General features: G+C 48.2%; 1 protein-coding gene across 2 annotated transcripts; it reads right to left on the reverse strand.

Moving 5' to 3' along the window:
- IL17RA (interleukin 17 receptor A) lies at window positions 1-27,827 on the reverse strand. Of its 2 annotated transcripts, XM_060658894.3 has the most exons (13): window positions 27,569-27,827; window positions 17,810-17,834; window positions 16,934-17,080; window positions 15,998-16,110; window positions 14,501-14,627; window positions 12,885-12,932; window positions 12,619-12,782; window positions 11,832-11,915; window positions 11,382-11,466; window positions 10,554-10,565; window positions 10,184-10,285; window positions 8,207-8,245; window positions 1-7,610 (listed from the first exon to the last, which is right to left on the reverse strand). In XM_060658894.3, exons 1-13 carry the CDS (start codon window positions 27,710-27,712, stop codon window positions 6,112-6,114), a joined length of 2,589 nt encoding a protein of 862 aa, XP_060514877.1. In that variant the 5' UTR covers window positions 27,713-27,827; the 3' UTR covers window positions 1-6,111. The 2 variants fall into 2 exon arrangements, with proteins under 2 accessions (XP_060514877.1, XP_060514878.1); XM_060658895.3 differs by lacking the exon at window positions 10,554-10,565.

Genomic DNA, 27,827 nt, shown 5'->3' on the forward strand with positions numbered 1-27,827 from the left:
CTTGGCCTGAGAGAGATTTCCCCAGCCATTTGGGGCTTTCACTCCCATTTCTTTCTAAGAATAACTTGCCAAAAGAAAGATTGAGAAACTTATGTTTAAGTACTCTGTCCTCCTCTATTACTCTTCCCTCAGCCAAAGGCATGAATTATGTATGAATGAGAAGAATAAGGCCTTTAACAAACAAACAAACAAACAAACAAACAAACAAACACAAAGGGGACTGTGAAGTCTAAGACAGAACATTGAGTCTGCACAAAAATAATAGATTTTTTTTAGCATAGATATAGCCACTCTGTGTTGTTGCCCTATGATGCTTCTGGCCATTCCAAAGGCTACACAGTGGTTGGACCCAGAGGGTGAAAGAGGCAAAATCAGAGCATGGGAACAGCCTGGCCCTCGGCTTGCTCTCTGTTCTACTAGCTGAGGCTGTGGGCACTTACCTCACCTCCCAGAAGGTTTTCATCAACAGGAGCAATATTATCTCACAAAGCTGTGGTAATAATTAAATGAGGTGGCATATGCAAAAATGGTCCTTTTCCTCAAGATATTTATAATCATAATGGGGGACAAAATTTACATATAAAATAACGACAGAAAAACATAAGATCATGTTTTCATTTGTTCCTAAATCTAGATGTAAAATAAGATCATTAATTTGACTAAGCATGTTATAAATATTTACACATTTCTCATAGGCAAGCTAGCTCTTACCCATTTGGTCAACTGGAACATATATGAAAACATCTTTGTGAAAATGAGAAATGGCATATGAATGGGCAGTATATTCAGAGTGGGCAGGGCTGAGGTCTCACTCAGGCCTTGCCTGAGGGGTTGAGTCTGACCCTGAAGTTCCGGCCCTCTGGAAGAGCCTGGGAACATGCCCTGTGCTCGCCTGAGTCAGGCCCTTGCACAGCAGCCCATTTCATCCTCACAGCCATCTCCAAGGGAGCCTTATCTCTATTTTCCTGAGGCCCAGAAAGATAAAGTAGCTTGCTGAATACCACACTAGAGTCAGGAAGGGAATCCAGATCAGGGGCCCCAGGGTGGCTCAGTCAGTTAAGCGTCTGACTTCAGCTCAGGTCATGATCTCTCAGTTTGTGGGTTCAAGCCCTGCATCAGGCTCTGGGCTGACTGCTCAGAGCCTGGAGCCTGCTTCACATTCTGTGTGTCTCTCTCTTGCCTCTCCCCTGCTTGTGCTCTCTCTCTCTCAAATAAATAAACATTAAAAAAAGAGAGAGAGAAGGGAATCCAGATTTGAACCCAGGTCTGTCTGCTTTCCAGATATTCACTACCCCAGGCAGCCTACAGACTTAGCTGTCGAGTTCAACTTTCCCTTATTAAAGCTTCAGAATGGTCTGGCTAAAAACCAGGGGCTGGTTTTCATGTTCTTTGTGAGTCCCAAGAGAGAGGCATTGAGCAAAAGTCCACTAGTGGGACACCCATGTCAGGGTGCAGGCAAAAGTAGGGGGCCAGCCACCTGTGCCTCATTCCTTTCTGCTCTCTCTCCTCTTCTCAGGTCACTATTGTATCTATCTTCTTCCTCTCTAATCAGAAAGGAAGAATCCAGTGAACATCCTAAGGGACTACTCTTCCAAGGAAAGGAATCTAGGAACTGGGGTGTCGGGAGTGGGGGCATGTTGAACAAGAATTCTTGGTATCCTTCAAGTCACGAGAGAGGGGACTCCATGTTCCTCTAACAGACAAGGCTGGCTCACCTGTCTTAACCAACCTAAATGGACAGGATGTGAATGTGGACCGAGTGCCAAGATCTGGGGGAGGCAGCAGGGCATGAAGAGCTGGAGGGGAGACCAAAAGCAAGAAGATGGACCTTGAAGCCATTTAGGAGTGATGTGGGAGGCCATGAGTGGGCACCCCAACTTCGCAGCCTGTACCCACGGGCTGGGGGCAGTTGCTTTATTTTATATTCTCTCATAATAAAGAATATTGGATATTACTTTTGTAATCTGAAAAAGCAAACACTATAGTGAGAAAGCCATAGCAACAGAAGAGAAGCTAGATAAACAGTGAGGTTCCTAAACTGCTCTGACCCAAATCAGGTCAGAGTGCTCCTTGCTAAGAGGCGATGAGACCTAAGGGAGCCTCTGGACTCCTCACAAGGGCAGCAGTGGGTAGGGGTAGCAACACCTGGATGGTGTGATGGCTACCATGTACTGAGTACTACCATGTACTGATTTCTCCTGTGTACTAAGTACTACCACATACTGAGTACTACCGTGTACTGAGTACTATCATGTACTACTGAGTGCTCCTGTGTGCAGGACACACCCAAGTGATTCACATGCACGTTCCAGCCACTCCTCACAAGACCTCTATGAGGTAGGAGCCCCTGCTGCACATCCTGCAGCCGGAGACCTAAGGAGGATTACTTGGTAAGCCACATGGCTGGCAAGCAGCAGAGCCAGGGTTCCAGATTTGGGTTAACCTTGGGCTAACCAGCCCTTGGGTTGCCCTTTTTAAAGAACCTCTCGGGCGCCTGGGTGGCTCAGTGAGTTAAGCATCTGATTTGCGCTCACGTCATGATCTTATGGTTCAGGAGTTCGAGTCCTGCATCGGGTGAGCACGAGCCCTGCTTCAGGTGAGCCCTGCTTCTCTCTCTGCCCCTCACTCACTTGCGCCACCCCCCCCCCCAAAAAAAAAATTCTCTCTCCCTTTCTCTGCCCTTCCCCTGTTCTCCGTAAATAAGTAACTTAAAAAAAAAAAAAATCTCTTTCCCCAGCTCCCTGGCTTGAGACCCACAGCTGGAGCTGGAATACCAGCTCTGCTTTAATCCAAGCTCATGCATACTTGGGCCCTTACTTTCTTGCACAGCCTGAAGCAGCCGGTGTCTTGTGGCCCTTAACTGACAGGTCTTTTCAGGAAACGCTGGGGCAGAATGGCACCTGGCACTGCCCTTGTGTATTTGGGATGGGAGCACACCAACTGCAAAGCTAAAGGACACAGGATTAAAACTTTCCACTGCATTGTAAGTACATCTTCCTCTCCCTTATGCCTTATTTAATATTCAAAGATAAGCAGAAAATCAGTAAAATCCATCATAGCCTGCCATGCAGAGATCCCAGCTCAAACTGCTGAATGGATGTTTAAGTGACTAACAATTCCCTGAAAGCCTGGACACCTTCCTGAGATCCTTCCTAAGCAGAAAAGAAAAACTGGTTTGGAAGCTGAGTTGGAAAGCACTGTATTGAACAATGTCTACATCACCATTTAATCATCCCTACCGCCTTTTTTTTTTTTTTTTTTTTTTTTAAAAACTAGGAACAAGACAGCAGGCAAGTCCACTTGGAAGTTGGAAGCTGGCCTGGTGCAAGCATGCAGACTTGGGCCGGACATCAGTCACAGCTACTCCACTGCAGGCTTCGGTCGTATATTGACTGTGGGTCCTCCCACCCACTTGAGCCACTTCTGCACTCTATTTAGGAGAGGGCCTGAGTGGTAGGAAAGTCACAGCTTGGAGGACATCTGTTCTTGGAATGGTGTTTCTGGGTGAAGTAGGATTTTATTAGCCATGTTTCAGAATAGTATGAAAAGAAAGGCATGGCTTTATTTATACATGCTCTTGAAGCTCTTGGCATTTGGCTGACAGCAGACACCACAGGTTGACAGAATTTCCAGCATTTATGCTGGAAAGACCAGTATGAGACTGGGGCTTTAGGGTAGGGCAGGGAACAGGGGAGGAGCCAGGGAAGAACATTAAAGAAAGGGTGAAGCCTGGGGACTTCATGATTCCACTTACTTGTTATGTCCAAAATGGAGAAATCTATAGAGGGATGAGGAATTTAGGGAGGTTGGGATGAGGATTAAGGAGTGCTAGATTTCTTTTGGGGGTAAGAAAAATGTTCTAAACTTGATTATGCTGATGGTTGAAGTCTGAACTCTTAAAAGCCACTGAACTGCATGGGGGCAGCTGTGAATGGTATGGTATGTGCATCGTATCTCAACAAAGCTGTTAGGAAGAAAAGTAGCAGCCCTGGAGATAAACAGGACTTAGTGAACAATGCTAATTGAGGACATTTTAGCCTCAGAGGCCAGCAAAGCTAGAATTCAAGGTTTGTGGGGAATGCAACTCAAATGGGAATGTCTTCTGGGCACCAGCACTACACTGGCTAGGGCCATTCTGCCACCACAGAGAGCCCTGGCTCCAGCAAGGAAGAGCCCATGGTGGTATTCCACACTCTGCACATTTAATGCTTCCTAGAAGCTGGGAAAACACCACAGGCTGGTAGGCATCTGGACCCAGCTTATTGGAGGAGAGATGGAGCCTGAGAGGCTGGCAGCTGGGAGAACTCAGTTCCTTTTCTCCCTTCTCTCTTAGTCTGTTAGGGCTGCTTTAACAGAACACCATAGGCTGGGCTGCTTATAAATGCAAAAATTTATTTCTCACAGTTCTAGAGGTTGGCAAGTCCAAGATCAAGGAGCTGGCAGATTGGATGTCTGGTGAGAGCATGCTTCCTGGTTCACAAACCATCTCGCTGTGCCCTCACGTGGCAGAAGGGAGGAAGTCTGGGGCTCCATCCACGTGACCTCATCACCTGTCCCTCCACAACCGTCACACTGGGGATTAGGTGTCAATGTAAGTATTCTGGAGGTGCACAGACACCTTATCTGGTCCTGCTGTCAGGCTGTGTACGGGCCACACTCTGTCTGGGACTTAGGCCTGATGCCCCTGCCACTATGAGGTGAAATCGCACCACTGGAAAGGACTCTACAGCTAGGAACTCTTGACCCATAGTAACATGGAACTCAAAGTAACTACCCAGAATTCTAACCAGAGTTAACACATTTATTCATTCTTTTATTGATAATCTCCCTTTTGTGCACACATATGCATGGGTGTGGCATACACACAGGTAACCTGAGATACTTGGTTTCCCATTATGTGCCAGAATCCTCACCCCTTCACTGAAGCTTAGAGCTGTGTCTCCATTCCAGGGGCAGATGGCATCCCATTGTGCTTGCCAGGACCCCAGAGGGACAAAGCCTTCAGTTTCTCCAAAGGAAGCACTTTCAGGAACCACTTCTTCAAACACTGGGCCTTAGCATCTCTCCTCTTTGAACCAACTCAGACTTTTAAAGACAGAGTGGTACACTTCCCTCTCTCCTCAAAGAGGCCTGCTTCTGCCAGCCCTCTAACTCCTGCCCTGCCCCCCTCTGCCCACCCTGATGTGAGGTCCGTATCTCATACTCAGTCTTGGGCGCCCAGCTCTGGTGCTTCCTGTGCTCATGGGGGGCAAGAGGTGTGCGGATGGGGGGCTGCTGCCCAGGGGCCCGCCCATGCAGTCCCTAAAGACCCTGTCTTTGACTGAGTGCCAAAACAGGGGCTCAGGATTTCAGACTTTTCTCCCCATTGAATGCTGTTAGGTTTCACACCACACATTTCCATCCTGTCTCTTTCCAAAACTGAGCTGAGGTGGCTTTCAGGTATGTTTGGTCCTCAGCCTCCTTCTCTGCAGAGCAGCAGCTCCCCATATCAAAGGAATCCCAGGCCACAGGGCTGATGTCCCAAACCCCAGCCTGGCCCACATGCCTTCTCCAACTGGGGCTCTAGCTGCCTCTCCACCACCTCTCTTACTGCTCCAGCCCTCACCCCACCTGCTGCCTTCTGCAACCACAGTGTCTTGGCCCAGGTTTCCCTTCTTTGTATTTTCATAGCCCTGGGCAGACCTCTACTATGGCCTTACTTCGCTCATGACCATCCTGTTTGCTAATCTGTTGCTCTCACTAGATGTTAAGCCCCTCCGTGGCCGGGGCCAATATCTCCTGCAATTTACCTTTGTATCTCAGATGCCTGGCACATAAGAGGTGCAAAATAAATGTTGAATGAATGAAAGAATTAACGAATGAATGAATGGTGGAGACTCAAGGACACTTTGTCACTAGCTCCTGGGAATGGGCTGTGGATTCTTGTGGGGAAGAGACATCATGACCAGAGGGTCAGAGAAAGAAAATTAAGGGGGATGCCCAGGGATCAAGAGGTTAACACTTCAAAGGCAAACATTTCACACACGGACATATGTATACATACAGACACTCATGTGCACACTTGTGTACATACATGCACCCTTCTCCCAACACTCGGGGTCTAAGGAGGCCCTATGGCATCTCAGGCTCCACACCGTCCCAACCAGAGTTCTTCTGAAGCTCTTGGAAGAAAAGTTGCCGCTGGAGGCTTCTCAGGCTCTCTACGTCCTCAGGCGAGAGCTGCTTGGCCGACCTCCCCAGGTCCTGCTTTTCTCCCTCCTCCTCCATTTCCAGGAGTCCTTCAGGGGGCTGCGGGGAGCTCCTGGAGATGTAGCCCTGGTCGGACTGCACTGACTGTCGCTGCCCATCCTCACAGGGAGCGTACAGGTCTTTGAGGGCTGCTGCGGCGCTCTCCCAGCCCTCCTGGTCCTGGCAGCCCAGACTCTGTTGGAAGAGTGAGAACATCAGGCCTTCGAGCTGTTCCCTCACGTCTTCCGGGAGGTGGTTGGGCGATGCCCTAGGCGTGCTGCAGAGGGGCAGGTCCTCTGAGTCCACGGGGAAGAGGATGCTGTTCCGCCGAGGGCCGTGGCCCTCCAACAGCGGCCAGGCCTCATCTCCCTCTACCACGGCCAAGCGGCTGGCTGTGCTGCTCCCGGTGGCTTGAGGGACAGGCTGCACTGCCTGAATTGGAGGCGCCTCCTCCACAGGGAGCACCTCTGTCTGGAGCGTCAGGGCTGCCGGCTCTCCCTGGGGCTGAACTTGAGGTTCCAGCCGGGACACTCCCCTTCCTTCCTCACAGACGCGCAGATTGAGCACCAGGCAGCCCTCGGAGGCAGGTTCCTGCACCAGGGGCTTTTGCTTGATGATCCCTCCTCCCGGTGGCAGCAGCGGCTCTTCAAACACCTCTTCATCCAGGGATGGGAGGTCCTGGTCCTCTGCGGAGCAAAGGTTCTCGCGCTCGAACCAGTCAGGGCACTGAGCCTGCCACTCCCGGAACCTCTCCACGGCCTCCTTCAGCAGCCAGCCACTGGGGCTCCGCAGGTAGTTCTCACCCGTGAGCTCCCCAACGCGGTGCATCCGGCCGGGTTCAAACATCTCCAGGTCCTGGATTCGGAAGTAAACTTCCTCAAATTTGTCCATGAGTGGGTACCTGGGAGTGATGTTGAAGAGGTCAGGAATATCACTCTCACTGCTGATGTCACGGAAGTAGCAGACAATGTAGGTGCCGAAGCAGGCTGGCTTCTTAAAGTCTGGCAGGATCATGTTCATGGCCGCTGTGAAGAGGTCACCCCCGGGCTTCCAGCAGTCACACCGAAGCTGGACAGCAGGCTCCTCCCAGCCGAGGATGGCCTGCCACTTGGCGCGGGTGCCTCGGGAGCACAGGATGATGATCTTGGAGTTGGTCTCTACCATTTCCTGCTTCTGGCGGCCCACCCAGGTCATGATCCCCACCTCTGAGATGACCTGCTCCTGCAGCAGGTCAAGGGCCACTTCGGTGCCACAGACGGTGAGCAGGAACTGGGCGAACTTTAGGACCACATCCACGTAGAGGGGGTGGTCAGCTGAGTAGACGATCCAGACCTTCCTGGGCTTCAGGGGTGGGGGTGTCAGGCTGCTCTTGGGCAGGACATCTGAGGGAAACAAGGAAAACCAGGCCCACAGGTTCAGGTGTGCATCTGCAATGATCCTCAAACCACAGGCCAGGGGCAGAACTCCTAATGGGTCAGGCCAGGAGCACCCTAGACCAGGAAGAGATTGGTTCCCTAGCCGAGGTAATGCAACTGAGGTCTCAGAATAAGCCAATGTTACTATTTCGCCCATTTTGGCTGCCTGAAAAGAATCACAATTTGACCCCTTCTGGGACAGTGAATTTCTTAAGATTCCTATCTGACCTTTAGCCGATACTTTAAAAAGAAAAAGAGACACAAAGGCCTGCCTATGGAATACAAATATCTGTTATAGGTAGGACCTCTTTTTATAAAAGATGGCCCCTTCCCTTCCTTCTTTGTCCAAGTGATTTAAAAAATGTTATCTTAGCTTTGCTATTTGAGGTCCCCTCTGTGTGGTGGTACTAGGAAGCAGGTCCTCTTATGGGGAGGTCTCCTGAAGGAGCTCAGGAGTTAAAATGCAGAAGGCAACCCACCCATGTCTCTCAAGAGAACCCTCCATCAAGCCTTTGACAGCAAAACACACCAAACAGAGGCCACCCACACCAGGAAATACTGACCTGTACATTTGGTGTCATTCCCGTATTTTTCACGAGACCCTGAAAGAAACAAAAATACACTGGAGCAGGTCTTTTGGAAGAGAAATAGGGACCAATTCACAAGGGCACCTGATGGCATGCTGTCCCACCCCTGACACAGAGCAAATGATAAGGGAGGGCAGTTATTAGATGCTTCAGGGCCTTTGCAGGACCCCGTGCTGTGTGGAGTCGCTCAGGTGTGAATCCCAGGTCAGCCATGAACAGCTGTGAGATCTGGGAAAGTTACCCATGCCTCAGAAACTCAGTTTCTTCCTCTGTAAAATGGGTCTGTGTGGCACAGATTAAATGAGACTGTATATGTGAAGTGTCTGGCACACTGAACATAGTCAGCAGGGGTCACAAGCACTTGGCAGCACTGACCCAGCAGGGACTCTCAGAGCGGTGACTGGGAGTTCCACCCACGTCCCTCATTGTAGCCCTGGTTCCTCTCCTCTCCACAGCTGGGCTGCTTCTGAGAAACACCCCACTGCAGGGAAAGCCTCTTCCTCAGAAGTGTCCTTGCCAGAGGCTTACAACACATCTCCAGAAGTAGCCCCCACCAGGCCGGTTTACAACATTTCCTCCTAGTATTTTTGAGGTGAGGAAGAGAAACAACATTCTTAAGCAACTGTTCCCCCCGAGCTACAAAGAGGGAAGCTGTGGTGCAGGAGTCGGCTCCCCAGTGACATGGCAGGGTGAACGGAACCCCCGACGGCCAAGGAAGACATGCAGAACCTTCATTTCAATCCCCACCTTTTGGGCCCTTTCCCAGAACTACCAAAAGATAGTCAAATGAGTGAACTTTCCTTCATGTCTTCTTCTTCATGTGTTCTTTCGTGTCAGTGTGGCGTGGGGCACTTCAGTAAAAGGTCAGAAGTGCAACAACAGAAATGAAGCAAAAGCCTCTCTGGCGTCTGCAGGGAGCTTTACAGTTTATAAAGTGTTCGCAGAGATGTTAACTTATTTGACCCTCCCAATAATCCTGTGGAGAAGAGCTCTCTCAGTGGGTCTTCCAGTGCCTGGTCTGGCGTTCTTCCCATCACACAATAAATAATAATTAATAAAACCTACTCCTGACGAGACTTGAATGTGTGGAAACAGCTCCCAGACTACTGAAGGAAGGGCCCGGGCCCAAGGCGGAGGGGGCAGGGAAAGGCTGAGCCCCTAGGCTAAAGGCCCTTGTTCTCTCCTGCTCAGAACTTGGCCAGATCATTCAATCCTCACACACCCCTGAGGGGGAGGTGTTATCCCATTTTACAGAAGAGAAGATCAAATCTAGGGTTTGTTAAGCAATTTGCCTATGCCTGCAAAGCAGGGAGGCAGAGCTGGGACCCACACCTGTACGTTCTGGGTCTACCCGGAGCCTTCTTTTCACACCATGCTGCCCCTTCACCATTCTCCCTGACCTAGTTTGTACAAGTCTGGGGGCTGCAGGATGGAGTCATTCAGGTTCTCCCACCTGCCTGGCTGATCATGTCTGATGCAGGGAAATTCTACCCTAGCTCCTTCCATCCAGTTTGTTTTAATGGTATTAATTTTAGTAGCAATAAATATAATTATGGCTAACATGTTGAGCAAATATGTGCCAGGCTCTATGCTAAGAATTCATATATAAACATTATTTCATGTCATCCTTATATTTGTTTTACGATGTGGGTACCTTTATAAATTCCACTTTATAAAAGAGGAACCTGAGGCTCAGAGAATTAAGTAATTTGCCCAGGTAGTAAGTGGTGGAGCTGGTATTTGAGCCCAGGGCAGCCTTCCTGCAGGCTGAGTTCTTGACAACTGAGCTTGGTGTGGCCTAAAGAGGCAAGTTCTGTTCTTCAGGCTGGGGTTGAAGGGTGCCCTCCTAGTACAGCCTTACAGAGACTGCAGCAGAAAGAAGGGGACATAGGAATAAAGAGAGGAACAGAGGGGAAAACCCCATGACCCACCCCCACAGCCCCTGCCCCTTACTGGGTAGCCTCCAGGTCATGCAGATGATCAGCAGGATGACGGAACCCACCAGCAGGATGGAGATGCCCGTGATGAACCCGTACACCCACAGGGGTATATAGTCTGTGGTAAGCAGAACAGCATGAGTGATGTAGCAGAGGGGGTCTGCTATGCCAGCCCTGAGCTCCCCCAGCCCCCGGGCCCAGCCCCTGGGCTGTCCACTCTGGCCTGCACCATGACACGGTGATGATCTCCACCCCTGGGCTGGCCTCTTGGTTCAGCCTTGTCTGCCTGGCTCCATCCAAGGCTCAGTCAGGGACGTCTCACGTGGCCCCTGGGGAATGGCCCCTGTGGACTCCTACAGCGCTACGGGAAGGAGAGTGGGGCTTACCTGCGATTGAGACTGCAGTGAGAACAAAGGGAAAACAGTATTCTTAGTTATTAGCAGTGACCACAAGAACCATCACTGCCCCCACTGAGGGCCTGGCAGTGACCTCGGCCCTGCACTAGCACTCCAAATGCCCGGTAAACTGAGTGAAAACATCCATATGGAACACCCAAGTTGTCGGTCTATTAAGAGATGACCCAACTCTCAACCGGGAGGCTAGGTTCTCCTCCAGGCCAATGCAATGTCTGCTGCTTTCTGGTCTGCATTTGGCTGTAGCCACATGCTAGGGGGTGGGTGGCTTCTGAGTGGGAGGTTGGCAGCGGTGCAGGGGGAGGGAACAGGCTGCCAAGTTTCTGGCCCTCGGGCCAGAAGCCGAAGCTCCGGTACTTCCTTGGTGTGTGATCTTGGACAAGTTACTGAACATCTCTGTGCCTCTATTTCCTCATCTATGAACCTGCGGAAGGGACCTTCTGCTTCACAGTATGAAGAGTCACAATTTGTGAGGACTGAAAGTGGACATGGTAAAACACTTCATTCAGTACATGGTCCATAACTGTAACTCTCTGACAGTAACAATTCCTGTTTTTTTCAGTCTCAAAAGTTGAAGATCAGAAAGGTTAAGTATTTTGCCCACGGCTACATAGCTAATGAAAGGCAGTCAGGAGTCCAACCCAGGAGTGTCTTTAGAGCCCCACATTGCAGGCCTGAGTAACTCTAAGTAAAATTAAACTCCGCCCCCACCCTTAGAACCAGGTCAGGGTTCAGCTCAAGGTGTTGACTTCATTCACACTCACCCCCTAAAATGCCCCAGAACAGCCATAAACTTCCTACCTGGAGGATCTGGAATTTCCGGGCAGGGTACAGTTATGGAGTGTCTGAGGCAGTCATTTAGACAGCTACTGAAGAAGGGCTGGATCTGTGAGAGCAGAGGAGAGAGGGATCCTGAGATGCTGGGGAGACTTGGGGTCCTCTACTAATGCTTTCTCGCCAGCAGGCTATTTGAGAACACACACCTGGCTGGCTGCTCCAGGACCTCCCTGTGCTGTCAGACAGATCGCCCATCAGCTACAGGGGCCAAAGAAGCCCGGCCAGGTGAATCTGGGAGAAAGGGCTGGGGAAGGTGGACATGATGCCTCACCAGGCAGGGAGGCCCAGTGGGGCACGGTGCCAGGTCCTCAGAGAGAACACGAGTCCCTGAGCCGCCCTCCTTTACTAGTCTGCCCTTCTAGGAGTACTACCTGTGCATGTGCTCCCACACCTGTGCACACTACACTCACTCACCTGTACTCGGTGGCGGCAGCACCAATTAGAATCTGACAGGGTGAGCGTGACATTGGACCGCTGGCGGGAGTCCTGGTACGCAGGCTGTAGGGAGAGGAGAGGACGGGTGAGAAAGTGCTGCAGGTGGCTGCTGAGAACGCTGGCATTGCTGTCCACTGTGCCCCACAGGAAGGCCACACACACAAATGCTTCTTGGGTTTCTGTTCCAGGAAAGGCTATGTTTCCCTAGGGCAACTGGTTCATTGTTAATTCGTGAACACATCTAGTAACTGGAATTTCTCTTTGCTTTGGCTGCTGGCATCGTGGGGACAATCTGTGTTCCTAACCAACGGCCTGACACACATTTTCAGTAGTAACTGCACCCTGGTTCCATCTTACTTCCTCATCTTTATTTCCCCTTTGTCTTAATACCCACATTTAAAAATATTCAGATCCTTTTTGGAATAGGTGGAAAACAACAACAACAACAAAAAGAACAGAGGACACTGTGGGGAAGGAAGAACTAAAAGGACGGGGGAGGTGAGCAGGGCAGAGATCAATGACATTTCTATCAACTGCAGAATCAACTATAAGAGACAAAGGAAAGATCAACCATAGAACTGACTCTATGTCAACCACGTATCAGAAGGAAAGAAAAAAAACAGATGCGCAGGATTGGGGTTGACTAAGCATGGTACTGAGCGCTGGGCTTCTGGCAAAGGTTCTGTCCTGACAGTGGAGGGAGACTTGAGGCTGAGGGAGGCAGCATGGTACTACACTGGAGGGGTCAGGACAGTGGCAACATTACCTCGGGCACCATCAGTGTGTGCTGGAAGCAGCTGTGGTTCTCCGTGTGTGGAAAACTGGTCAGCAGGATCTGGTAATGGGTAGATTCATTCCACAGGGTGAAGCTCACCCACAGCTGGCGGGCCTCCAGGGTCTCCACGGTGATGTTGGGGTCCCACAGGCTGCCTGCTCAGGGCGCAGACACAGGCTGGGAGTGAGGGGAGGGCATGCGTGCGTGTGTATGCTCCTGGGCAAAGCTCCCCCAGCAAGACTGCCAGCTGTGGTTACCTGAGCCCACGCATGGTGTGATCATCTTCATCCTGGGGTCTTCGCAGCCTGTCAACCCAGAAAAAGGTGAAACAACTAAGCCTCTGCCTTAGAAAGTTTGCTCTTCCAGACACCCGACACCAGGGATAACAACCTGTTTCCTTCTGGGGAGCCTTTAAAGATGGGCCCTTCAAAGCCAGTTCCCAGACAGCACTGCTGCCACTAGCCAGAGGTCCCACAGAACTGGGGGCTGACCTGGTTGTCTCCTCCTTCCTCTCTCAGGGAACCTTCCAGACTCAACTGTACTCCTCCTGAGCTTGCTCTGAGTGACCCAAGAATCTCAGCCTACTCCGGATCCTCCTCCCACCTCCAGCTTTCTCTGTGGGTTGCCTCTGACTCTTGACAGGGGCAGAAACATTTTGTTCCTCCACAGCAGTGTTTCTTGAACTTTCCTGTGCATCATCATGGGTAGTTTCTGATTTAGTCCGGTCTGGGGTGGGTCCTGAAAATTTGTACTTTTAACAAGCTCCCAGGTAATTTGATGCCACTGGCCCAGGGATTGCCTTGAGGACCACTGCTTCAGAAACATCTTCCTAACCTCCCTTCCCCAATGGCATTGACTGTATCATTTTCACTTTGGTTTAAGAAGACATGTGATAGGTATGAATCGCTGTAGACTGATAGTCACTGAGTCTACTGCAGGAACAAGCGAGGGGACTGGGGGGATTCACACATTTGACAAGCACTTACTGAGCACCCAATCTGTGCCAGGCACTGTTTTAGACAGTGGTGAATAAGATAGAGTCCCTGCCCTCTGGAGAGCACATTCCAGTAGAAAAGACCAATGAAAACAAACAGCATAATGTAACATCACAAATATACGGCGATAGTATGTCAGGGAGTGATGGGTAACATGAGGAAAAATAAAGCAGGGTAAGCAGATTGTGTGTGTGTGTGTGTATGTGTGTGTGTGCATGTGCCCATGTGGAGTGCTGTAGGAATGGAGAAGACTGTCATCATCCTTAACAAGCACTTCCTGATGACCTACTATATGCAAGGCACTGTGTGGTTCTGGAGATTGCGCAGACCCTGAGCAAGCCCCAGACCCTGTCCTCAAGGGGACTGAGTTTCCATATGTAGTTGGCTTTGAACAATAAGAAATGTTGTAGGTTGTGGCTGAGATTCTGGGGAGGACAGAGAAATAGATGGTGCACACACATTAAAGGTTTAGATGATAAACCCAGCAGTCTTCTTAGGCAGGATGGATTAGTGGGGGAAGAGGAGACGGTATCACACATGGGATGGTGGTGGATAAATGCAGGTAGGATGTGGGGTAAAAAGTGAAAGAATCAGGTGGGGACAAGTGGGGAATGAAAAGGAAAAAGGTGCAGAGCAAGGTGACGAGAGCTGGAACCAGACTAGAAGCAGGAGTTAAAACTCTCTCAAGAGTGGCTTGTCCTTCTGACCCTTCCTGGGCAGGAGCTCCCCAACTGTGGCATCTGTTTATTCCATAGGTATCACATGCTGTAATGGCAGTCACAGTCCAGCTGAGCAGGGAGGCTGATGTCTGAGCCACCTGCTGGTTTCTTCTCCAAGAGCTGAGTGGTGAAGGGAATGGCTTGGGAGGGCGCTCTTACCAGGTACGGGAAAGTTCCTGGACTGGTGGTTTGGGTCACCATCAGGGATGGGTTTGGGCAGGTGGTGAACAGTCACCTCATACTCCTGGCCAGGTTCTACCACAAAGTGGCTGAAGGTAAAATGCCACTGAAAAGAGGGAGGAAGGGGAGGTTGGAAAGGTCACATACACACTTCTCACCGAAAGAACTCCAAGCCCACCCGCCCTCAAAAGATCAGTGAAATGGGAGAAGAAAACAACCACCAAAGCAAGATCCCAAATCAGAGGGAGGCATTTCTTTGTTCTTTGTTTCCTCTGGTCTTTGCTGCCTATTTTAAAAAAGTCTGGCCCCTCATCAGTAGACTGTAGTGTCATATGCCAGAGAATCTGGGGAAAGCCAAAATAGTCCTCCTCCATTGTGAGCCCTCTCAAACTCCAGAACTACAGCGTAAGGGAGCCAGGGAGCCGAGCCAGAGGACTTGGGGCTATTGGGAGAGCTAGCACACAAGAGGCAGTTCTATGCCTTTGCCTATTTTGGGCTTTTCATATGAATGGAATCATTCAATATGTGAAAAAACAAAAAACAAAAAAACCAAGAGGCAGCTAAACACCATTTGTTAAATGACTCTTCCTCCTTAAGGGAAAACCAGGGATCTCTTGAGAATGTTCTGGAGCAGGAAAGTGCAGAGGGAGGGTTACAGATCCCCACTGAGTCTGCATCTGTAGGCACCTTTGTTGTACAGGTAATAGAAGGTGTGCAGATATTTTTTTTCTGGATGGTGCAGATGATGTGCATTGATTCCACCTCTCATTCTAACTATCCTGGTGGTGGACAGAGGTTGGTGGTGCGGGGGCGGTTTGCTTCTAACTTGATCTAGGCACGTGGTCCTCACCATCCACCTGGCAGTCAAGTTTGAGGGTCCTAATTACATACAGGAGAAGGGATCTGTCTTGGCTGCTTGTGGTTGTGGGGGATCTGCAAACAGGTACTTTTGCAGATTTCAACCAGCAGTTTGCACACTGGAGCTTGCACCAGAATCACTGGGCAGGCTTGTTCAACACCGATTGCTGGGCCCCACCCTTACAGTTTGATTCTGGAAGTCTGGAGTGGGGCCCTAGATTCTGCATTTCTGACTGGTTCCCAGGTCATGCGGATGCCTCCAAGGACCATACTTTAAGCAAACTAAATGAGAATGAACATTTTACCATTGGGCAGTGAGCAGCCAAATAAACAGAAACCGCTGCAGAACTCACTGGCTTGTGCCCCAGCCACAGTGGTTCTCTAGGCTGGGCAAAGCTGTTTCTTCCTGGAGGCAGGCCCCAGGTTAATCCGGTTACAAAGAAAGAGAGCAGGAGGTGGGGCCGTGGAAGTCCTTCCCATTCAACTCTCTTTACAATGAACATCTAGTTACAGTTGGAAGCAAAAGCCGGGTGGGTATGTCTGGGAAGTCTTCGGAAACATGTTCTGTTCCTCACTGTCACCAGAGGAACACAATCCACTCTGGAGCCGGACACTTACCCGCTTATGATGATGCTTCAGTCTGGTCAGAAACTCAAACTTGACACACAAACGTTCATTGGTGTTCAGCTGCAGGACAGACAACTCTGCACCCTCCAGGTAGAGGATGCTGGCTGCAGGCCAGAGGGAGGAGAGGAGACAAACAGATGTAGATCAACAAACACAAACCGCGGGGTGTGGTGCTTCCCCATCTGTTATGCTTACTCACTCTTAAAAGAAAATCTGCACATTGTACCTAACCCTCCACTTCCTGTTACTTTTTGCTCGCTCTTGGGCCTGAGTTAGCCTCCTGCCTTGCTGACACTTACCTCCCAGCTGGGCAAGGACAAATGAAACTTTATACTGGGCTAGAGGCAAAGGCTGTGCAAATTTGTGTTCTGTCATACAACTCTCTATCCCTGGAGAAGGTTTTTTGGGGGAAGGGTGTTGTTTTAAAAAATGCCAACTCCTAGGAGCGGCTGGCTGGCTCAGTCAGAAGAGAATGTGACTGTTGATCTTGGTTGGGGTTGTGAGTTTGAGCCCCATGTTGGGTATAGCAGAGATTACAAAAAAAAAAAAAAAAAAAAAAAAGCCAGCCCCTAAATTAAGAGGAAAAGCAGGCTGGCAAATGTGTTACCATTTTCCAATAAATATTTGGTACTGCAGTCAGAGAATTAACCATTTGACTTCCTTTTCCAGGGTGATAAGGATTTTAGGCTGAAGGAAGGATGGTGGGTTGAGAAGATACCATCATTGGTTAATATCTAAAATGCTGAAAAAGTACTCATGTATTGCATGAAATGATGGAGCCTTTCAGCATGAAATCTGGGCCCTCATGTCTGAGCACAGGACTGGGAACCCAATTCTGAGTCTGGTGGGAGAGCTGTATGGTCTAGTCTGTGGATTCACCTGGAAGTAGGTAGAATCTCCCAGGCAGAATCTGACATGCCCACTCACCATCTGTCTGCAGGGTCCATCTGATGCCAGCTACAGGCAGTAGGTCTCCATGCTGGGTCTGGACAAAGTCCAGGTGGACCTGGACATCCTTTGGGGATGAAGGGGTCAGATTTCGAAGGTGGATCCAGCTGTCATCCAGGCAGGTACCTGGAGCCAGAAAAAGCAAAAATTAGAGACCTCCATGTTCTGCAAGAACCTGAAGAAACTGCAAAAGAATGAGGCATGCAGGCAAGATGCGCCAGCAGTGGCTCTAAAGAGCTAGATCTTAAACGCTCAGGGGCCTGCGACCCTCCGCTGGGTTCTTGGCTTCACCACACTGCCCCCACCCCTTTCCAGCTTGTCTGGGTCGCTGCAAATCTCTGAAGTCTAAAGGGCATGTTAAGAGAGAAGACAAAGCATGAAACTTGGTTTTGAGATAAAGCAGTGAAATGAGAGCACAGGAAGGATGGGGTAGTGATAAAAGTTGATTCATTTTATATGCCAGGGGTCTCTAATTAGCACAGACACTGGAAGTATGTGCCTCCTTCTTGAAATAAAACACAAAACAGGACCAACACCACAGATGTCTCTCGCCTGACAGTGACAAGCTCTGGCAAATCAAATCGTATTATAGATACACCAGGGGCAGCACCCCAGATAATATTTTCAAAACCCAAATGACAATTCTGATTCTCACTTTTGGACTTTTGCATAATGGATATTCTTGACAGGAAGCACAGGTACACACATCCTGGATTCCCAAGGGCACCTCCTGCTGAGGGCTGTAACCCTTATCCCAAAACAAAGTGGACTGGCAGCACTCTTGTCGGAGATCAGCATGGGGTTAGCATTTTATTAACAAGGCAATGACAAGACGAACAAAAACAGATGACTTACTATTCTTGACTACGCAGTTTAGCCCCTGTGGAAAAAAAGAAGGAGGTAATTACAGCTGTGAAAGAATGGTAGTTCACCAGCCAGGCTCCCCATGCTTCCCTTGGCTCCTTCTCATGGATAAAATGTACACAGCCCCCCACTCCCACTTCAGGCCGCTCTTGGGGCAGGGAACCATATTCTCCTCACACTTCTCTTATCCTGCCCTCCTATCCTTGGATAGGAGAAACAGGATGGCAGTGGGTACAGTGGCTGGCAAAACAGAAAGGGCATTTTTTGAGTAACTGGTAACAGCCAGGAACTTCCCAATTTTAAAAGACACTGGGAGGGTTCTCTTGGGGCACCCTGCTGAAAAGGCCTCTAAATACCCAGCAACTTCCCATCTCCCATCTGGATAACAGTGCTGTAAGAGGAGGGAACAGAAACTATATCCCTCGTTACAGGATCAGTTATGGAAAATTCACCAAGTCTCTACAAGCTCCTTTAGGTGCCAGATCCTGTTCTGGGTGACTTAGATATATTATTTCACTAACCCTCGTACACATATGATTAAGTATTGCCCTCTGCCCTGTTTTATAGATCAGAAGACCTAAGTACAGATATTACCTTATGTCGCTTCCCACTTGGCAATCTGTGTTAACTCTCTAACCCAGAGGAGCTCTGGGGAGCCGGATTTAGAAGCCCCAATTACAAACAATCGGAGATGTGATTACTGGGCTTGAGTTTGGCCAGCTGACTCTACTTTGGAAGACACACACACATCCCTGGAGCTCAGCCACCTTCCCACCACTTACCAGCTAAGTGACTTTAGGCAAGATATCAAACATTGCCAGGCCTTGATTTCTTCAACTGTAAAATCAGAATACCCATAACACTAACTCCACAGCATTGTTGAAAATCAAATGACACAAATATAAAGATCATGGGGCAGGGGGTGGGCTGGTGGTGATGGTGGTGTAGGTTTAAGGAAGCCACTTACTTTCCACTTCTAATATATCTCTATTACAAAAAATTTCAAACAGCAGAAATGTATTTGTGTATTAATGATGCAATTAAATAAAGTAATACAGTGCTCCTGGACTGTTAAACAGGCAGCTTACTAGAAGCCCTAAGAAAATCGTTATGAGGAATTTTGTTGGCTGTAGTGCCCAGCGAACTATGTCATTGCCTGCTAAATGAGACAATATTTGTCCAGTGTTGGGCACATAATAGTTGCTCTTTAATTACTGGCTGCCCTTCCTTGGAGCTTGGCATACAGTAAGCATTCAAAAAATGGAAGCTATTATTATTATTACAGTGATCTCCACGTATTCGGATTTGGCAGTGGAGCAAAGGAAGAACTCAGGCACAGGTGTTTCTAGTTATCTAAACTGGCAAAATGGACCAATCATGGCTTGTGAGACAGAAAGTTGGATGTCGAAGCAGATCAGAAATACGATTTTCGATTTTCGGGACAACACCGAGATTTGGTATATGTGTGTAAATAGGGTGTTGGGGTCAGCACCCACCTTTTTCTGTAAAGGGAGCAGAGACCTCCTAGGTGGCTCAGTCAGTTAAGCATTGGACTCTTGATTTTGGCTCAGGTTAGGATCTCATGGGTTCCTGAGTCTGAGCGCTGCATCAGGCTCTATGCAGAGCCTGCCTGGGATTCTCTCTCTCTTTCTCTTTCTCTCTCTCTCTCTCTGCCCATCTCCCCCTACCCGGCCCCTGCTTGTGCTGGCACATGCACTATCTCTCTCTCTCTCAAAATAAACTTAAAAAAAAAAAAAAAAAAAAAGCAGAGAGACAGGGCTAAAGATGGGAGGGGTAAGATACTGTGCCACCAGGGTTCACTCATAAAGTGGATACAGGGATGATATACTTGAGCATGCTCCAGGATTGACTTCAAGCACACCATTTCATCCATACCTGGGCATCTGGGACACCAGTTCATGAGCCCATGGGGTCCAGATTTTCTGTAGCCTGTCCACCTCCTGGTGATGAATTATCATTACCCAGGGCCATCAAAACCCTGCTAGGCTCTCCTCACATATTCAACAAAATCTACTAGCTGTCTGCTCACTCTAGTGTCACTCTGTTTCCTGGCTGGTGAGGAGATTACCTCCCAAGCACAAGCTCATTTCTCCGTCCACCGGAAACTCCTAGGACCAGGGTATAGCTGAAATCAAGAGTCAGATGCTTAACTGACTGAGCCACCCAGGTGCCCCTAATTTATCAAGTTTTAGAATTATCTTTGTGCTATCTTTAAAAATTGGGTAACTTACCCTTTTGTTCTGTGGTATTGAATGCCCATCAATAGGGAATGGCTGAATAATGTGAGATCTAGTTTAAATCTCACTATCCATCAAGACAAATGGTTGGATAGACTGCTCTCCACTATGGAATATTATGTAAATACTAAAGAGAATTAGTTACATAGAAATCTACTGACCTGGAGTGATGGCTAAGATGTGTTGATGAGTGAGAAGAATAAGTTGCAAAGAACTTTTTATCATATGACCCAATTTTGTATAGAAACAAGTGATGAAAAAACCCTTCCCATATATTTACATGTGTTTGAATACGATTGTATGAGCATATGAAAATATGTGGACAGATATATAGCAGGCCGTTAACACATTGGCTACCGTAAAGGGATGGAAGCAGAAGAGATGGAGAGAGGGAAGATAAAGGGGAAAAGATTTAAACAGAAGAAAAAAATGTGCATATAAGTGAAATATAGAAAATAGAAATATAGAAAAATAAATTCCATTAGAGGTTGTGGCATGTTGATCATGTACATATATCTTTTCCCCTTCCCCGAACCATATGAAAATTCTAGGAAAGGGAAAATTTTATAAATTTTCAAGGACAAAGAGGAAACACCAGTGGACAAAAGAGGTGAATACATTTTTAAAAGCCAAAGAGGAAGGAGGAGTAGACAACTGGCTCAGGCCAAGTGGAGGAACTTGCATCTGAGTTCCTTGCTGCAGAAGGGAATGAGACAAGAAAGAAGCCAATGGCTCATCAGAATCTTTTAAAGAACCAGGTCTTAAAGGTATCAGGTATCTGGGGAGGTAGTATAAACAAAGGAACTGAAGGGGGTGTGGTAAAGTGGTAAAGGTCTACATAGAGAATGTTGGGAACTTCAGCCTCTTTTTCCCTGCTCTGATTTCAGAATGCTGGCAGCCAACCCCTGGGAAAGGACCTCCAGATGCTGACATTAAAGAGTCCACTGATAGACAGGGCAAGTTCATCATTAGCCTGACCCACTATATTAAAGTCTGATGACCAATAAGCCCTATCTACACAGAGTATGTAATCAGCTTTTTAGGACCTCATTCTTTAAAAAAAATTTTTTTAATTAAGTTTTTCATTTTAATTCCAGTATAGTTAACATACAGTGTTATATTAGTTTCAGATGTACAACATCATGACTCAACACTTCCATACGTTACTCAGTGCTCATCATGATTAGGACCTCATTCTTAAAATATTCTCAGACAGCCAAAGAGTATCAGATACTTAAGAAGGGTTTCCTGTATGAGAAATAGATCAAAACATACAAATTAAAAAAAATACTCTTGAAGGGAATAAGACAATGGTAGGAACAGAATAAAATTAAAACTAACAAAATTATAATACCTTCAAAGAGATAAGAGAGGACATGGACAAGGACCGGATACTGTGGTAAAATGAGCAAGCTGGGAATAAAAATGAACCTCGGAAATAAAAAACTCCATAGAAGAGTTGGGCTACAAAATTCAGGAAATTTATCTGAAAGTAGAATAAGCACAATCAGAAATCAGAGAAAATATGTGAATATTTAGGAATCAATTCAGGAAATCAAAGTATGATTAACTGGATTTCCCAAAGACTGTTATACTGGAAACAGAGGGGAAAAAATTAAAAAGCAAAAAAATCCACTCCAGAACTAAAGGATACATATTTCCAAATTAAAAACATTCATTGAATGGCCTGAAAAAAAGACCCAGACCGAGGCCCCACTTCATGAAACTTTTGGAATAGCAGGAATAAAAAAGAAGATCCTAAGTGTTTCCAGAGGGGGGAAAAATAGGTACCATACAGTCAGGAAGGCATTGGCTTTCTTAGCATCTGTACTGTTTGCCAGAAGGCAACAAATCAATGCCTTCAAAATTCTAAGGGAAAATTATCTTTAATCCATGATTTTTATACCCAGCCAAATTAATCAAAAAAGTGTGAGGGCATATATGTGTATATATTTCCCTCATATCCTTATGCATTTTCTTAGGAAACTGCAGGAGGATATGTTCCAGCAAAATGAGGTAGTTAAGCTCTGAGAAGGAAATCATAGGGTCCAGGACATAGGAACTGTAAACAGGACAGATTATCTAGTATGATAATTGTGCCGTGGTGCAAGTCCAGGTCCAAGCTGGAGAATGTGGGGTTCCAGGAGGGAGTTCTTTGGGGGATGAGGAAATGAAATTGATGGGATATCTGATGTTTGGGGAAAACAGTGTATGACAAATCCGACAGAAAAAACTAGTTATATGGAAAATTATGGAAGATAAAGAATTAAAAGAAATATCATCTCACAGAGGAAAAGAAATTACACCAGGAAATAAATATAATCAAAGGGCACCTATTTGCCTCAGCAGTGAATATTACTTACTTGGTATAAACCCCATGGATTTCATTGAGATTGTGATGTAACTACAATGGGGATGCTGGGAGAAGCAGTGGGAGCAGAAGTATAAGAAATTTAAATTTTTATCTGTTATGAGTCAATAGGTAATATCTAAAATTGACAAGTCAAGAAAAAACAGTGTAAGTACATTTAGAAATGTGGAGGCAAATGCCAGAGGAAAAAAAAACACTAGGGGTACCTGGGGGGCTCAGTCAGCTGAACATCCAACTCTTCATTTCGACTTGGGTCATGATCTCATGACCCTGGGATCAAGCCCCACGTAAGGTTCTGTGCTAGCATGGAGTTTGCTTAAGATTTTCTCTCTCTCCCTCTGCCCCTCCCCTGCCCGTGCCTGTGTGCTCCCACAAGTGCATACATGCACTCTCTCTCTCTCTCTAAAATAAAAACAAAACAAAACAAAAAACTAAAAGAAGTATATGTGATCATCTCTGGAAAACAGTTTTAGGAAGTGCTGAGGGCTGGGACAGAGATCTGATGTTTTTGGTTTTAAAGGTCTTAGTATAATTTTAAAAGGATCACCATGATATTATACATGCTGCCAAATCAAGCATAGGATTACTACATATTACCTCGATAAGAATTAATTAAAAGACAGACTTTTATTCAGGACATTACTCCAAACAAAAGAAGGGATTAAACAGTGAGATAAACGGATGAAAACATTAATTTGTTTAGGGGAAGGAATAGCAGACTTTTTCCTTTTAATTTCCATGTAGAATTTCCTTTAGTGTGATGTCTTAAATGATGTAAAAAATGCATTCAGGCTCTTCTCTGAATGCTACTGAGACAGATCTTGTTGTATTCTCCTCCAACAAATCATCCCAAATTTCTTTACTTCAAATGCCCACTTTAAAAAAGATAGTTGGATCAGAATATTATTTATGAGCTACTTGCTTGTGAATGGCATTATGTTAGCCCTCCTGCAGAAATCTGAGAGAGAATGTTGGTGAGGAAGATGGCACTGGTAGCAGCTAACATTTACTGAGTTCTTCTTTTGTGCCAGGCATCATGCTAAGCACTTTATACACATATTTCATTTAATCTTTATAATAGTCCTATGAAGTAAGTACCATTATCCCATTTAAAAAAATGTTTATTTATTTATTTTTGAGAGAGAGAGAGAGGCAGACAGAGAATCCCAAGCTGTCAGCACAGAGCCTGATGAAGGGCTTGAACTCACAAACTATAAGATCATGACCTGAGCGGAAACCAAAAGTTGGATGCTTAACTGCTTAACCAACTGAGCCACCCAGGCTCAGTCCCATTTTTACTGATGAAAAAACTGAGGCACAGAGAGGTCAGCTAAGTGGCCCAAGATCCCATAGAGCTAACACTCAAACCCATGTAGTTTTGCTCCAGAATCCTTGCTCATTTTTTTTTAAAGTTTATTTATTTTGAGAGAGACTGAGACAGCACGAGTTGGGGAGGGGCAGAAAGAGGGAGACAGAGAATCCCAAGCAGTCTCCACACTCAGCGCGGAGCCTGATTCAGGGCTTGAACCCACGAAACTGTGAAATCACGACCTGAGCAGGAACAAAGAGTCAGACATTTAACTGACTGAGCTACCCAGGCACCCCCAGAATCCATGCTCTTAATCACTGCTATACTGTCTAAATTGAAAAAAAAAAAGGGACACCTACAACAGGTAAGCCAGTATTCTCTATCCATAGTGGTGAAGATTAAAAGGAAGAAATTTATTTCACTGTGTTTAACTGTGTGCATGTAATGAACATTACCAAGTGCCTGGTAAAGAAAAGTGGGCTCTGAAGCCACATATTGCTCTGATTCTCAGTACAGCACTCACTAGCTGTGTGACCTTTGGCCACTAGCATGTAATCACGCAGCCTGGCAGGTTATTGTGAGTGTGGAATGAAGCTAGCATGTTAGCCCCAGGCAGGGTGCCTGCCACAAAGCTACAGTTGAATGTTAGTGCCCTTGTACCTTCCAAAGCCACAGCCCATTGTAGTCTGTTGCTTTCACTCACTCACTCACTCACATATTATCACATGACCCTGTGAGGGGAGGATCTTTTATAGGCAAGAACATTGGTCCACAGCAGTGGAGTGGACCCAGGGCTACAGAGTGGGTGAGCAGGGAAGCTTGACCCAGAGACCATATACTCTGACCTGGTGTGTCCTCTTCCCTGCACGGTACTGCCATGTGCTTTTGGCTGCTGGCTGCTATGTGATATCACAGTACCGAGATGGAAGTCTCACCGTGAGCAGTCAAAGCGAGGAGCTGGGTATGATGGTCAAGGAACCTGTTAACTGTGCTGGTTCCACTGCCAGCAGTGACCCTGACTGCTGGAATGCTTATACCATGTAAAAAACATCCACAGAACACAACTTTTTACGCCAGGAGTGGCCTGGCAACCAGAAGATAAGGGTTAAATCTAACAGTTTTTCTACCACAAGTCAAAACCACAAAGTGCTCAGGAAAAAAAAAAAAAAAAAGAAAGAAAAAAAAGAATTTGTAACACAACATACATCCTGTCTCTAAAATCGTGTGTTAACACTCATACTGACCAAATCCAAGTCACTGTCTTTTCTTGAGGGCTTTCCTCTTGGCTAGCAGTCATGGCAAACCTGCGAGAAAGCCCAGGCAGGGGGAAGGGCCAACCAGCAGGCTGCCCAGGGAAATGCAATTACTTATGGTTTCTCCAGTATTGATTTTTGTGGGGAACTCAGAGTCATCTGGGTTTTGAGGTGCTAAACCCAGGAAGCCAGAAATAGTGCTATGCTTGGTGTCAGTTTACCCTTGCTTTTCCCGCAGAGCTAACCATTCATTCATTCATTCATTCACTCATTCAACTTTAATTCCACAAATATTTATCAAGCCCCCACGTCCTGTGCTTACAGCACAGAACAGGTATGTAGAAGGCTCTACTCTGTCTTGGGAGAGGGTCACTGAGCGAGAACTCCAACCAGGCTTTGGATAGACATTTGTATTCTGGAAAGTGGTACACACTTTGTGATGGTTCATCCAGGTCTTTCATTATGGAAGTGAAGAAACCCAGGTGCAGGCCACCTACGTTCCCTAAGCTTGCAGAGATTCTAAAAGTGAAATCAGGATGTAAATTTAGGTGCTCTGAAGCCAAGTTTTTGTGGTGTCCCCTACCCTCACTATATTGCATTGTATCCACAAACACCAGTGGAGGCAGAGAAATCTGAAGGGTGTTGTTTCTTTGTTTCTTTCTTTTTAAAGAGACTAGTCGATGAAGCAGGGAAGCTGTTTGTTCATGGAGATGAGCGGTCTGTGAGCCAAGTGTCTATGTAGAGGCAAGATGGAGGGAAGGCAGAACACAGGAGATGGCAAACAAATTTGGCCGGTAAGTATCTGTCTCCAGCCCTGCTCCTGACTTTCAATAGCTTCCCACTGAGTGATTAAAATCAAACACTTAGTCTAGCTCTTATACCAGGCTATGATGGAGTCCCTACCTCCCTTTCTAGCTTCTTCTCTCACTTTCCTGCCACATTCTCTGGTGCAATCACACAGTTTATCCTGCTCACCCAAGGGCCTGGGCTCAGCCTCTGTCTACCACCTGGACAGCTCCCACTACCCCTCAGGGCTGCCCTAATGTCTTATCTGCCCTGAGGAACATCCCAGCCGGAAAGAGTTTTTCTTTCCTCTGGAATTCTGTACACTCCTGGTTGCACAAGGAGCCCTTGCTACAGGCTGCCTTGCACCATAGTTAGCACCTTCAAGCCTCTTCCCCATCCTAAATGATTTGAGTCCCTGCACATTAGGGTCCCAGGGGTGTTTCCTCATAGTTTCAGTTCAGAGCAACAGTATCTTGTATTTTGCAGACACCTGGCAAACGGCCATCAGAAAATGAACACGAATTCTCTAGGTACAACAGTTCTATACCAAGTCTGTGGGAAGGATCTGCTGAGTACATGTCCCCTACTTTGCCTAAAAGCGGGACTCACAAGGACATCTCCCAACATTATTCATATAAAAAAAAATTCTTCTAAATCGTCACTCCCTCTCCACTCTCTTTTGGCAAATCCTCCATGACATTAGATAAGGAGACATATCTTTGGTTGTTTCACATCCTCTGACTCAGATACTGGGTCAGAGGTGGTGGAGGGGAGGGAGCTGAGGAAACCAGAGAGAAAGTGGAGGAAAGAGACATTTCTGAGGGGAGAAGCTGTGGAGACATTTCTGAGGGGAGAAGCTGGAGCAAGGTGATCTGCTGTTTGTTTTTTTCCCCTTAAGATGGTCCTCCACAGAAGGCCACTACCCGACGGGTGGGTGTGTCACTTTCCGAGGGCACATTGGGGGTACTACTTGACGGGTCCGAACTGGATGAGGGTGGCGGCGGCGGTGGTGGAGCTGGAAGGGCGATGTCTTAATCCTCTCCCCAGTCCTTAGGGCTTCTCGCCCTGGGGAGGTGTTGCCCAGCTGCCCGGAGCCAGCCGGCTGCATTCCGCACAACTGTCCCCGTCCCACCGCTCCGTCCCCTCGGCCCCCGCAGGCTGTCCAGCCTCGAGCACAGGGCTCTAGGACCGCTGGGTCCCTCCTGGGGATAGCGGGGCCGAGATCCGTTGGGGCCCCCAAGCTCCTCAGAGCCTCCCCCTAGTCAGGTTGCCGGGGGACTGGCGGGCTTCTTTGAGAGAAGCTCCCGAGGTCCGGACGGGTCTCCTGACCTCGGGTCCTGGCCCGCTCCGGCACCGCGGGGATTTGCAGGGCGCACCGCTTGGAGGCCATCGGGTCCAGTCCCCCACTCCTCCGAAGGGCTCCCCCCGCCTCCCTTTCTAACCGGCCTTGCCCAGCCTCTCCGGCCAGGCCCCGCGCCTCCCTCTCCTTCCCCGAACCGTGGGGCCCCGGCGGCGGCGGCGACGCTCCCGCCTCCCACACGGGACGCCGGGTCGGGTTGTGCAACACGCACCGCGCGAACTTCTCTCCCGCAAACTCCCTCTTCTCGGGTCCACCCCTCAACTCCCACCAATCCGAGTGTCCTCCGGAGCGCGCCCGCTCCGAGACCCCGAGCCTAGACTTCCCGCCGGCCCGGCCTGGGGCTCCTCGTCCGCTACCACCGCCTCTGTCCCTCACCCACGTCCCTGTAACCTCGGGGCGCGTCGGGGTCTCACCTGCTGGGAGCAGACCGGCGCCGGGTAATCCAGGAGCCGCGGGGAGGCGCGAACCGGGGCCAGCCCGCTCAGGAGCAGGGACAGCAGTAGCCGCCCCAGCAGGGGCCCCGGGACGACTGGTGGCCCGCGGCGCAGAGTCCCCATGGCCCCGCACTGTCGCGGAGAGCTCGCGACCCGGCGGCTGGGGCGCTGCGAGGGACCGGCCCTGGGCTTTCCCTTCCGCCGAGAAGCTCCGAGTCGGCTCGACTTCGCCTGCTTC

Source organism: Panthera onca, chromosome B4, assembly GCF_046562875.1.
Source record: "Panthera onca isolate mPanOnc1 chromosome B4, mPanOnc1 haplotype 2, whole genome shotgun sequence".
Taxonomy (NCBI): Eukaryota; Metazoa; Chordata; class Mammalia; order Carnivora; family Felidae; genus Panthera; species Panthera onca.